The sequence below is a fragment of the Metarhizium acridum genome (genome assembly GCF_019434415.1).
Source record: "Metarhizium acridum strain ARSEF 324 chromosome Unknown scaffold_555, whole genome shotgun sequence".
NCBI lineage: Eukaryota > Fungi > Ascomycota > Sordariomycetes > Hypocreales > Clavicipitaceae > Metarhizium > Metarhizium acridum.
This window is the reverse complement of record NW_027094039.1, coordinates 558,933-571,574: the sequence shown is the minus strand read 5'-3', so window position 1 is coordinate 571,574 and position 12,642 is coordinate 558,933. Positions and strand designations below refer to the sequence as shown.

Genomic DNA, 12,642 nt, shown 5'->3' with positions numbered 1-12,642 from the left:
ATATCTTGATCGAGATGCCGAGCGCATCAGGAATGCACTTTGGCCATGTTTCTCCTGTTTGCTATGTCCAACACGGCTTTTCTGTGACGAAGATCAGGCGTCAAAGGTGACAGAACACCAAGTCTACTTTTGAGAGTCGTCTTTTTCAAGGTTGACTACGGCAAGTATTTCGAGTGAGCATACTCCGTAAATAGATATCTACCTAGGTAGGTAGATACACTACGCAGTAGGTAAAAGGATATACAACATGGTTCTGTCTCTTTAATTCGCTAGGACGAAGTGTAAGCTCCCACGTCGTAAATTTTCCGTCCCCGTCTATGGGCCCCCTTCCTTCGCTGATCTGTCCGGTATTAGTGACAGCCCGCTCCTTCCCTGTGTGGTTTGCACATGTGTCCATGTCCACAAGGGAATATTTCCAGCGGCTCTGCTCATCATTGACGCAATCTGCCATGTTCATGTTGGGCATTCAGCATCAGCATCAGCATCAGCATCAGCATTACGTCGGAAAGGTTCAGTGACCGGAGCTCAGCCATGTCATCCTGGACAAAGATGCATATGGCTGCTCCCCTCCACTTGATCCGCTTCGTGCTTCCGCTTTCAGGTCGACGATCAGAAGACCCTTGGTCCATCTCCCTCGGCGGTCCTTGAGGCATACCACCCCGTCTTCTAAAGTTGTCAAATGGGCTTCCATGGCTAAGAACAATTAAGCAGGTTTTTGTTTATTATACTTCACATCACTTAATGAACCGTGCTACCGAGACAACACACACCAACATCCCTGCACCCCGCCCCAGACTTTCGGGTCCCCCGCCCCTCCCTAGGAATCCCTGCGCGCAAGCCTGGTGCGCTTCTTTCAGGAATATTTGACGACTACGTCGTTGTACGGAGTATTCAAAGTGCAAATAATATCACTGATTTACAAACTGAGAAATCATCACTTCCGAATACCCCTTGCGGACCCTCTGGCTCCAAGCACTCAAGTCCAAGCCCAAGTTCATCTATCGAAGGTGCTCTCTAGTCCCTCGCAAAACATTTCTGACTGTGGCGCAAAGATGGGGGTGGTGTTCTCCTTGCTGGTGATCCATGAACTAGGTGACCGGAGGAAATGGTCCGGACACTTTGCTCCGGCCACTCTTCTCCGCTCTGCGGCCAAGGGGTCGTCGGGTCGAGGGGCGGGCGCCAAACCGACCAACCCAGCCGAACGAAACCGTTTCAAGCGTCCTGGAACCACTTGGCCATCACCATCACATTCGACAAGCGGAGCCAACCTACCTACCTAGGTAGTACACATGTGCCCTCGACCGTCTCAATTCCCGCCATGTCAGCATGCAATTCTATTTTTTTGCTGATTATCTTTTCGGCACATTTTGTCCGGCGAAGCAGGCCATGACGGAAGTTGTGTCGGTCTATCAGCAACATGAAAGCTCACGGAGCACCACAGTTCCACCTCAGTAATCAATCTGTGCCACTTTGCGAAGATCATAGGAGCGCTATTACATTGGAACTGAAGTTCTCCCTAGATTGCAGACAAGCCTACAGTGGGAGTAGAACGGCCATCAAGATTGCTCAGGCCATCGAGAATTTCATCGTTTCCGTCGCCCGTTAGCTGCGATCCTGGACCGAATAGTCGTTCTAGCCCCTGTTGAGGCTAGGACCCTGTCATCCCGTTTTAAACTTTCCTGTTCTGGATATACTAATCAATGAACTCGTACGGAGTAGAAAGCTTGCATCGCGATCAGTCTATTCGCATCAAGCTGCTATTGGTAACCCACAATATTAAGGCTCCTGTGTCTTTGGCTATGTGGTTGTCGTAGTCTCATCGTAGTGTATAGAGGGAGCACCAAGTATGGCGCGTCTCTAGGTCACTCTACGCCCAACAGGTGGGCAAAGAGTTACTTATGGCCTTAGTAGGTCAAGGCAGGTTTTTCTCACGACAAACCACTGCTGAACCGATTCGGAGAAGTCATTCCTGGAACAAGCCACCTGCCGAGAAGTTAGGCAAGCCACATTTCCACAGTTGGCTCGCCCCTCGCTCTTTGCCTTGTCCTGACTGCCTATCAAATTAAGCGTGTCCCGCATGGCCACCTGTAAAGTCGAGTGACGTAAGATGGCGGAAGCCAGCTTTTTTATTGCGTATTCCCATGCCGATCCACGTCGCCTTTTTGTAGGATTTCCATGCTGTTCTGGAGAGGCAAAACCTTGTTGCCCGTGTGATGAAATTACGCAGTACCGGCGGGAGCAGAACCAACGCCAACAGTACGCCATCTTTGAGCGAAAGAAACGGCGGTGCAGCGATATCAGCGTTGCTCTCGAACGAATTCCTCATCAAAACATTTCAGGCGAGCCAGGAACACCCCCCGAACGGGTCGGTCTCCCGATGACCCCAGATTAACTATATCGTGGATCACATCGACGAGGATCCAGGTGCCAGGGTCTGGGCCACCGACGCCCTCACGAAGCTGTGCAAGAGAATGACATCACATCCATCGACCCAAGCAGTGGGGCGCTTTCCGCTCCCACATGTTCCCCATGCACGTCCAGGTATAATACCCGATTGGGCACAAAACTTCACAATCGCCAAAGTGGCGAGAAGCCATTGCCCGACGCCCAAACCACCCAATTCAGCGAATCCCATGTCGCGGGGATGGAGATGTTGCTCTTTTCCTCCATCTCAATGGTGCAGTTTGTATTTCCTGTCGAGAATTCTCGCATGGAAAACGATAATTACAATCCCGGCTGTACGTAGCCACTTTGGGCGTCGGACGACCCTCTTCTTCTTTCTGCTGAGAAATGTACGTCATTTTCAGGCCGGCCCCAGCTTCTCCCAGCACTTGGATTTGTGTTTCGTCACGAGCCTCGTCAGTCTTTCACCGTGCTAAAGACATTGCTCTCCATCGTAGGACTCTGTCATTGTCAAAACTCAACTACCTTTGCCCTTCTCGAGCTGTGCGTCTTCGTCAACGAATGACGTGCAGAATACGGAGTACATGCACTATAATTGTGTTCAAACTGCACAGATGCAACATGTCACTCTCAAAAATTGATAACCATAGAACACCACCACTCCTGCAGCCCTTCCATGTCAATTTTCACTGAAACAACAGCAACGACCATCTGAATGTACTCTGGTTGGAGGCCAGTATATACTCGTTTTATACGCTACGTGGTGTATTTCCCTCGTCAAGGCAATACAGTTGGTTCTACATGAGACGACGCAAAACCATGTCATAGAATTACACTTCTCTTGGTATACTTCTAGCCAACAACGCCATAACCTAGGCATACCTACAAACTCAAAAGAATTTACTCTTAATGCTGCCCATGACCAAATTCCGCTTTTGTTGATTCACAAACTTGGTAACATCATCTGCCCACCCCTGACTCTGCTGCTGCAGCGAGTCCATACCTTCATTCACAATACCCAACCTTTCTGTCCGCTCATTCACCTGACGGGTCAGATACGCCCCCCAGCTTTCTTGGCTCGCTAATCCACCTGCGCCAGCACGTCGCTCCGCCGCAGCAGCCTCCAACATTCTCTTGCTTGGTGGTCTGTCTGGCCCGCCCACAAGAAGGTCCAGATGCAAGGGTGAAACATATTGCGTGCCAGAGATCCATTGCATGTTGGAGATTGTTGGCCGTGGAGGGCATTGCAACTCGGGGTTGATCAAGGTATCTGGTGATTGCTGGAGTGGCTTTCCAGTGCCCCAGACATGGATCACGGTCATTTCGCTGGGGCCTGTCCAGCCAAATATATCGCCCGTTTGTGCCACAAACGCTGGCTTGGTTGGGTCAATCATGGAGAGCTGTGCCTGGCCGAGGTCCTTTAGGCCTGGGATAGAGTATGCACGTGCCGTTTGGTCGTTAAAGAGGGCCACCACGGCGAAGCCTTGGAGCTCGAGTTCCGCAACAGAAGCCGCATGACAAACAACATCATCAAAATCTCGGGATGCGCCTTTTGAATTCGCAGGTCTAAACACCCTGACCTCCTTTTGTGTTACTACATATCATGTCAGCTATATATCGGGCGTTAAGAAGACTTTATTCTGCTTACCAGCTACCAGAGCACCGTCCACTCGCTTGCCCTCCCTCAAGGAGCCAACAGTAGCAGCACTTGCCAAAGCTGGTTTGCCTGTCTGGGCATTTATAGGAGATAAGGATACGATGGGTCCATCAAAGACCACGACACCAGCTAGTTGAGCCGTGTAGGCACCACCTGCGGCGGGAAGTAACTTGAACGTAATCACCTTCCCCAGATTGGTTCCGACGAAGCAGCAGATACTTGAATACTTATCCTCGTCCAACGTCATGACTCCAAACTCAATGACGACAGGCCATTCTTTCTGCGGTTCGTTTCTTGCCTGGTGATGATGGTCGCGTTTGAAGAAAGAGCTTCTCTTCTCTTGCTTGGCAAAATCTGTCATAGGCGCCCTGATAAAAGATCTGAGGGCCGCGGAGATCTATGAGTGTCAAGAAGCCTAACTCTGCCCCGACAGCCACAAATCCTACATTGGATACTTGAATGGCGGTAATTGGCCCTTGCATCATTTCGTACAGAATGTATGGCTGAAGTCCCTCCTTCAAAGTGGGCTCGGCGCGAGAACTGATATCAGTGAGCCCTTTTGGATTCAGGATCGAGCTGCTTTGGGTTGTCGCGTCCATAGAACCGATTGCCTCCCCATCTGTAAACAATAGCCTCACCTGTACGTGTGCCCACTGCAAATTCGCCTGTGGCACTAGACATGTTCATTGCGGTAATGTCGATATCATCGTACCGGTCTAAAGAGCGAGCGACATCAACCTGCAGTTGACGGTCGTTCTCAATTTCATCCGCATGGCCAGAGTCCCAAATATGGATAGTGTTATCCCCATGTGCTGCTTGAATAATTGTCCTCTCCTCAAACCGCTTCTTCGGTCTTGGTCCCTTGGCACCGCCCGTAACCAACAGTTCACCTTGGTCTCGTTTCTCCTCCATAGTCAGCCATCGGGGACGCTCCAAGCTCGACACATTGACCTTTGTTACGAAAGGGTGGACGAAGAAGGTGGACGGGTGGAGTTGGTTTGTTGGGCTGATTTGGTATCCTGATGGGAAGCTCATAGTGATGAGCTCTCCAGATGACACAAGAGCCATAATTGCGATAGGGTCCTGAGCTCCGGCAAAATGAGGAGATGAGCGAGGAATGAGGAGAAAGTCCACTGCCTGTGCACCGGGCGGTAGTGATAGAGAAATTTGCCGCTTCCCTTTAAAGTAATCCGCGAGGACCTGCCATGATGACGTTGCGTACATTGGCGTTATGCCTAGTTCAATAAATGTGAGGTTCCTAGGAGAAGTATCAGGAGATTCACCACCAGCAATGAGCAGTCCAGTATCATCACAGTTTTCCTTGCAGCACCACGCAATCTTGGTATATCGCTCAGAGGAGGACGGAGCAGTTGAATTGGGCGCGGGCTTCTCAACACCCGTGTCCTTCAGATTCCTGGCTGTGATGACTCTTTGTTCTCTGTAATCCCACAGGACCAAGCTACCGTCCTCATGTGCTGTGGCGACAAATGTACCAGAAGGATGCCAAACCGCATGTGTCAGTCGAGGCCGGCGCATGGCGTCTACTCCCACGCCATTTCCGCCTGGAGCACCAGCAGGGAGCGTGTACTCCAGAAAATTAATCGTTTTATTTTGTTTAAATGAGTAGATGACGGCGCCATGGGAGTATCCGATCATCAATTTACCCACATCTCGAGGATGCATTGACAGGCATACTAGGGTGGCCGCCCTCGCCGCAGCAGGGTCTTTTTGGTGCCAAAAGTTGGGGAGTCTGAAAGACCTCGTCATAATCCTTCTGTCAAGGTCATATGCCAGAATATCGCCGTTTTGCAACCCAATAAAGGCCCAGTCCAGCATGGGATCGGTGAGCAAGGCAACGGCAGTGCCAGCAATGACTTGGGCGGCCATTCGAGCGCCGGTGTCCAAGTCCCAGACTCCAAGTTCATTCTTGCTGTCCAGGCTCACCAGTTTGTTGGCACTGAACTGCACGGAATGGAAAGAGGTCGCACGAGGAGGCTGCAGAATCTTTTGGACTCGCCGTTGGCCAAAGACGTATATCTTACCAGGACCGAACCTGCTTTCCTTGGTGCCTATGGCGAGAAGCGACTGTACAGGATCATATCCGAGGCATCTGCAACAATTGGACAGCAGGGAGTCAGCAGAAATTTCCGGCAGAATGGGAGCATGGGACTCGAAGCCAGGAGGAAATGGCCGGAAGTGGTATGGATGAATATGCCAACGCACCCAATCTGGCTGTTTATGCCGTAGCGAGCCTGTTCATCCGGCATGAACAACTCTGGGCGGATGCTCCCAGACAAATCATTCTGCATGCCGGCCTGCTTGCTGCGCAAAAAGCTGGACATGTTGAGTGGATGGTGGCTCTTGTTTCGGTAGAAGCGGAAGCATAGCTTGTAGAGCTCCGGAGTGAAAAGTGAAAGATGACGGCAGGAGGTTGCGACAGGAAGGTCTGGTCAGTCGCGGTTCAAGCTATTATGGATGGGAAGCTCCTGCATGGTAACTACTGGGAAGCTCCTGCATGGTAACTACATGGTGGGGTTCTTGAAGTTGGCATGTGGTGTGTGTGTGTGGTGCACTCACTGCACTTGGGCAAGCACCCCAGGCCGACTTCAGATGTTTGCACAGCTGCACATCCACCTGCACATCTGTACATTCTGCTGTCTCGACCACACACGTCATGCGCCAAGGAAACGTCTCGCTTCCGGAAATCCGACCTTTGAGCTTGGGATGGCGCAGCATAAAACCCGTTGACAAAACTTGATCTGAAGAAACACCTGGCTTGGAGCACCCTGGTTACTAGAAGTGTTGGCTTGCGGTTCTTGCAGGCAAGTAACCAGTATGAAGTCTCATCATCTCGAGAATGAATGCCATCACAACTGGAATTTGTGCAACCAAGTACGGAGTACAGCGCAGGCCGACGAATGTACTCCACTACGCAAGGTCGGGATCTGAGGTACCTGCATGCCACGCTGTATAACAATATCTTCTGCAATTTAAGTATACTTGCCGACGGCCAAATGATCTATGAGTGTGCCTTTGTGTCCCTAGGCATCGGCAGGCACTCAAGTACGGAGTACATTCATTTGTCCGGTCGGTGGTGACCTGGTGACCTTCCCGCGGCCTCCGTCAGCACCAATCTGAGGTCCGATCTGCGCCAGGCACTTGAGAGCGTGGTGCTTCATGATAGGCTGGCTTGTCGACCAATGGGAACGACCGGGCCTTGATCGCCAGCCAGCTCTTGACATGAATCGCCTTTAGCAATGGGAGATTGAGAAGAAAAGAAAAAAAAAGGGGAAGAGACATGAGAGGAAAGGAGAATTATTCCACCGCGGGTTATTTTATATGAAACGGCACGGGCTGACAGTGTTGACCTGCATCGCCTGCACACCACATAGGAGCGGTGAGATGCGAGATTGCGATCCATTTGATGCCACGTACTCGGAGCAGTTTGCAGACTGGCGTACATGACATGCATCACGGAAACGGAAAGGACGAGGACGTCAACAAGTGCGGTTCGGTGATGCAAGCTTCAAAACTCAACAATGGCTACTATTTTATAGACTACTCTCCTAGCTGCTCCTACCAATATTCTATATACTATATTATTAATAAACTAGAATTATAAAACAACCTTATTTGCCTTAAGTAACTATTTCTTAATATATACGTATATTAAAAGTGACTGTCGCTATTTATCCAACAAACAGCTCCACCCTGCATCTTCGGAGTAAGTACTTGCAACACATTTCAAACTTCAAGAAGCATTCATCCCGACCGACAACCTCGGACAAGGAAAAAAATTTGAGCGTTTTGCCGAATGATAAGTAGAGTCTTGATGGAGTAGGAGTAGAACTAGTTCCGATGCAAGCACGACGAGTTGAGGGCCAAGCCATCTGCCCATGTGCGTCGACGATTGGCCCCTTGAGAATCGGCGCCACGGGGCAGGATGAGGTCAAGTGGCGGCGTCGCGGCTAGTCAACCTTTTGTATTTATTATTGCCTGGGGATTTCCTTTAAAGGTTCGTCGTCCCCTTGGTGAGAGACGTTCTGGCGCACCGCACGAGACGGTTCGATCCTCCACCTCTTTGCTCTTTGGTCCGTTCTCCAGTGTCCCTTCTTCGGATCGCCCTTTCGTGCTCGCGACAAGACTGCCTGTGCGTGGTACATACGACCAAATCCGTCGCCACGACACCATCAAGTCATCATTTCTAGCTGCTACTAGCTGCTGCCCTGGCCCCCTGTGGCACTCCGCCTGATCCCGCCTGATCCCGCCTGATCCCGCCTTCGCCTCCAGTCTGGCCTTGGCGCCTGCTCAGTCTTGGAAGCCTCCCAGCCAGCAGCCAGCTTGCCTGAACCGACCAGTATCTCGTCTCGGCACAGTGCTCCTGCGCCCCCAACGCCCCCAACGCCCCCCTCAAGTGCTGGCTCCAGTCTGGTGCTCTGGCCGCCAGCGCCCTAACCCACCGGCTTTAGAGCATTAGACCAAACCGCCGGCACCCAGCTGCCGTCCCACCACGCAACGCCTTCGTGCTGCGCCCCGCAGACCGGACGTCGGAGCACCTGAGATCGTCTTCCAGTGGAGGGGCTCGACCGTGTTTGGGTTTCATCGGCTCGTCTGCATCGTCTGCACCGCCTTCATGTTTGATAGATATACTCGTCACTTTTTGCTGTAGTCTTTTACTTCTTGTTTCTGCGAACAGCCTGCTATATCTGCATTCGCGGCACAGCAACATATATACTATTGCCCGTTGACAGCGCTCCACCACCCCCTAGCTTGCTAGATATTCCTCGCATTCAGCTGTTGGCCCTGCATCGCAACCGTCTACCATCTACTGTCCAGCACAGCCTATCGCCATGTCGTCATCGACAGCACCCTCAGCGACATCATCGCCAGCGACCGAGGCGCCCGACGAACCGCAGACCGATGGCTCCAAGCTGCGAACATTTTTGGGTATTCTTAAAAAGTAAGAACACCTTTGCCGTCAACCTGGCGAGCTCTGGGCGAAGCGTCACCAGGGGGCGCTAAGCCGTTTCACTTCAACCATCGAGCTCGGCATACCGGCCCCAGCCCGGAGCTTCTTTCTTTGCCCTTTTCCCGGCAGCAGAACACTGTTAAAAAAAAGGAGGGCCAGGTTTGCTAACATAATACCTTTTCATAGATTTATAGGCGTTTCCGACCTTGCCTCTGTTCGATTTTCCCTGCCCTCGCAGCTTTTGGAGCCGACCCCGAATCTCGAGTACTGGACCTACCTCGATGCCCCCAATGCCTTCATAGCCATTGGAACCTCGGAGGAACCCCTCGACCGCATGCTTGAAGTCGTCCGCTTCTGGCTGACCAAGGACTTGAAATATGCCAAGGGCAAACCTTGCAAACCATATAATTCCTGCTTGGGAGAATTCTTCAGAGTACGTTACACCGCTGTAGGCAAAACACATGTGGGGTTGCGAGGGGAAGTCGGAGGACCCAAGAACGTGTGTTCGCTAACAAATGGCTTTTTTGCATAGTGTAACTGGGAAACTGAAGATAATGCCCCGAGAATCGAAACGGCGGAGCTCAATGGATGCGTGTCCGGATCAGAGAAAGGATCCTTGCGTAGCTTGAAAGTGCCACCTAAGAGCGACAAGAATGAATCTACCGTTTCCCTCTCCGTTCCCAAGCACGGGACCTCAACGCCAGACAAGAAGCCGATTCGAATCTCATACCTCACCGAACAGACTTCTCACCACCCGCCCGTGAGCGCCTTTCATATTACTTGCCCGGAGAAGGGCCTCACAGCTCGGGGCTTTGATCAAATCAGTGCCAAGTTCACAGGCACCTCGGTCAAGGTGCTTCCGGGAGAGCACAACATGGGCATATTCATCACGTTGGATAAATATGGTGGCGAGACGTACCAGCTCACCCACCCGGCTGCACATCTTGGCGGTCTCCTGCGGGGGGCTCTCAGTGTTTCTGTCAGTGAAATGGCCTACATTACATGTCCCGAGACCAAGCTCAAGTGTATCCTTCACTATGTGGAGGAAGGCTGGCTCGGCCGAACCACCAACAAGATCGACGGTGTTGTTTTCCGGTATGATCCCGAAAACGACACCAAGACCCGCGTACAAGATGTTCCCGATGAGGACATTCTTGTTCGTCTGAGCGGTCCATGGCGAGAAAAGGTCGTTTTCTCGCTTGGTCCCAAGCCAATGGTAAGCTTCCCTCCTCCAGCTCTTATCCAGCACAACACACACACACACACACACACCCCACTTCCTTGCTCTCATACAAGTCTCTAACTATGATTTCGCAGAAATCTGTATCCCCAGAACACCAATACACAATCATAGACATCGCGCCCCTCCACGTCGCCTCCAAAATCGTTCCCCCGGAAGATCAGCAGCTCCCCAACGAGTCTCTCACTCTCTGGGGTGGCGTGACCAAAGCCATCCACGCCAAACAATTCTCCAAGGCCACCGATCTCAAGGTCGAGCTCGAAGAAAAGCAGCGCGAAAAGGCCCGAGAGCGCGAAAAGAACAAGGAGACATGGCACCCTGTCTTCTTCGAACACGTCGTCGGCAACGGAGGCAAGCCCGACTTGACCGACAAGGGCAAACAGGTCCTAGAGCGAGCGCAAAAGGGCGACTGGTCCATGGAGGGTATTTTGTAGCGCAGAAGAAGCAAACGACAAACAAGTGGGATTTTTTGCACAATCATATATACACAACTGCATAGGATTACGGGATATTTTTTGGGGGAGGGGGACGGGGGACAGGGACGCAACGTTGGGGCTGAATCACGCAGAGTATACCCTCATTTTGGTCTGGCGAGATTGCTACCCGACGGTACTGTTACATATGCTTTATTAGCTTCTTATTTACGGAGTCATTCATGAAGGGTATTGATTTGGTTTTAGATGAGACAGGGTGTATGGGACCAGTTCTCTAGCGGACGTATTATAGAAGTGCAGGTCCTAGTTGAGTGTCTTTAGTTTTCCGAGGCTCATAGTGGTGTGGTGTCGTGTCTGACGTATCGGGGACTTGATATCATGCAAAACTCAATCGTACCCATTATTTCAGACACCGAGAGATAGATGAGCGCTGTATACAACATTAGACTTTGTGTATACATAATGAGTCCGCTAATTTTTCTGATTTTTTTTTTCCATTCTAGTACACGCAGGTTCACATACACTGCTAATAATACAACATGAGTGAGGTAAATGGCCCCGGTAACCCCTTTTTTACATTGCAGGTTACCCAGCCGCCGCAAGATGTTAAGACATGGCCGAAATTTGAAAACCGTTTCAGCATTTTTTCACCCTTTGGAAGTACACGAGCTTGTTTCGAGGGAGGGGTGGGCTGGATTAAGCGTCGACAAAGCCCTTGACATTGCTCAGCCACCGCAGGTACTCCCTCTGCTCCTTGACGTCGACGTAATCGGGCACAAACACGGCCATTGCCTGCGTGATGCCCCTCTCCTCGAGGAATCGCTCCATTAGGACCTGCAGATCCTCGTCGAGGCTGCCGAAGGGGGGGCCGGGGTACACGTCTGCGCGCTTCTGCGCGGACTCGGGGCTCTCGACCTTGGCGACCTTGGCGTCCTCGTAGAAGAACATGTTCTCGACGACAATGTTGCCGTCCTGGGCGGTGGCGTCGATGTTGAGGGCGCCAGCGGACTTGCCGGGCTTTTCGACGACGATGGAGAGGTTGATGGGGGCGGCGGCCTCCTCGTCGAGCTCGTCCATGTCGTCTGCTTCCTCGGCCGCGTTGTTGGACTGCTTGCCCGAGGATTGGGCCGATTGGTCGAATTCCTCGTCCTCGAGGGCAGCGTCCTCGGTGTAGGGGTCGTAGTTGGTGATGTCGGCAATGGAGAAGCTAACAGTGATTCTGGAGGCTGGTTAGTTTTTCTTGGAACGGCCGAGATTGGGATTGGCGTGACAGGGCAGGTAACGTACTTCTCGTTGCCGAATGAGCGGACCAGCTTCACGACCTCCTGGCCAGGAGTGTCAATCAGCTCGAAGGGGCTGTTATCCAAAAAGTCCTTGATGCTAGCGGGCTGCTGCTCCTGTGCCTTCATATCCTCCTCGATCTGAATCTCGCTTTCCAGCTTAGCCGACAGCTCATCGTCGGTCTCACCGTCGGCGGCACGGCGCCCGACAGTAGTTGAGAAGGTAGCCGCGCGAGCAGGTCGCAAGGAGCTGATAGCTGAGGATTTGGCGAGCATGCTGGGACGGGCTACGCCAGAGCGCATGGAAGTACTGGCAATACGGGTCATGGCCCGGGGGGCCGATCGCGCGAAGCTTCGAAGAGACAGCATTGTAGCGGCTACTGTGGATGATGGATTTGGGTGTGAAGTAGGTGGACAAGAAGAGAAGGATGGAAGCTTGCTCCGAAGAGTTGAATGATTTTGACGTGCGATGCCAGAAGAGCTTGGAAAATTTTAGGCCGGCCGCTATTATGGGGGCAGAGCTTCGCGCCAGGGGCCCATTTGGTGCTGCACGTGACCTACAACGTCCCCGACGGGCGAGAAATGCTTCGACAGTAGAAATACAACTGTGAATTGATGACGATTGTGAGGTGGTGGAGTAGATAGCGTGAGTCGTTGTC

General features: G+C 51.9%; 5 protein-coding genes across 5 annotated transcripts; 2 read left to right on the top strand and 3 right to left on the bottom strand.

Annotated features, from left to right (window-relative positions):
* Positions 1-3,293: 3,293 nt before the first annotated feature.
* On the bottom strand, positions 3,294-4,421 carry SRO7_2 (Lethal(2) giant larvae sro7; the record flags this gene model as incomplete). Its single annotated transcript, XM_066121289.1, has 2 exons — positions 3,294-3,997; positions 4,052-4,421. 2 exons carry the CDS (start codon positions 4,419-4,421, stop codon positions 3,294-3,296), a joined length of 1,074 nt encoding a protein of 357 aa, XP_065973644.1.
* A 185-nt stretch (positions 4,422-4,606) lies between these two features.
* Positions 4,607-6,402, bottom strand: SRO7_1 (Lethal(2) giant larvae sro7; the record flags this gene model as incomplete). The annotated part of the gene is made up of 2 exons (XM_007815602.2): positions 4,607-6,170; positions 6,284-6,402. 2 exons carry the CDS (start codon positions 6,400-6,402, stop codon positions 4,607-4,609), a joined length of 1,683 nt encoding a protein of 560 aa, XP_007813793.2.
* Positions 6,403-8,003: 1,601 nt separating this feature from the next.
* Positions 8,004-8,312, top strand: J3458_018865 (uncharacterized protein; the record flags this gene model as incomplete). The annotated part of the gene is made up of 1 exon (XM_066121288.1): positions 8,004-8,312. One exon carries the CDS (start codon positions 8,004-8,006, stop codon positions 8,310-8,312), a length of 309 nt encoding a protein of 102 aa, XP_065973643.1.
* Positions 8,313-8,760: 448 nt separating this feature from the next.
* On the top strand, positions 8,761-11,099 carry J3458_018864 (uncharacterized protein). The gene is made up of 3 exons (XM_066121287.1): positions 8,761-9,462; positions 9,562-10,245; positions 10,347-11,099. The coding sequence occupies exons 1-3, from the start codon at positions 9,364-9,366 to the stop codon at positions 10,701-10,703; spliced, it is 1,140 nt and encodes a 379-aa protein (XP_065973642.1). The 5' UTR covers positions 8,761-9,363; the 3' UTR covers positions 10,704-11,099.
* Positions 11,100-11,214: 115 nt separating this feature from the next.
* MAM33 (Mitochondrial acidic protein mam33) lies at positions 11,215-12,445 on the bottom strand. The gene is made up of 2 exons (XM_007815604.2): positions 11,991-12,445; positions 11,215-11,922 (listed from the first exon to the last, which is right to left on the bottom strand). The coding sequence occupies exons 1-2, from the start codon at positions 12,350-12,352 to the stop codon at positions 11,400-11,402; spliced, it is 885 nt and encodes a 294-aa protein (XP_007813795.1). The 5' UTR covers positions 12,353-12,445; the 3' UTR covers positions 11,215-11,399.
* Positions 12,446-12,642: the final 197 nt, after the last annotated feature.

Coding starts and splice junctions, on each gene's coding strand:
- J3458_018864 (XM_066121287.1), top strand. CDS start 9,364: ATGCTTGAAGTCGTCCGCTTCTGGCTGACCAAGGACTTGAAATATGCC. Junction 9,463..9,561: donor GCTTGGGAGAATTCTTCAGA/GTACGTTACACC, acceptor TTTTTTGCATAG/TGTAACTGGGAAACTGAAGA. Junction 10,246..10,346: donor CGCTTGGTCCCAAGCCAATG/GTAAGCTTCCCT, acceptor ATGATTTCGCAG/AAATCTGTATCCCCAGAACA.
- MAM33 (XM_007815604.2), bottom strand. CDS start 12,352: ATGCTGTCTCTTCGAAGCTTCGCGCGATCGGCCCCCCGGGCCATGACC. Junction 11,923..11,990: donor CGCTCATTCGGCAACGAGAA/GTACGTTACCTG, acceptor ACCAGCCTCCAG/AATCACTGTTAGCTTCTCCA.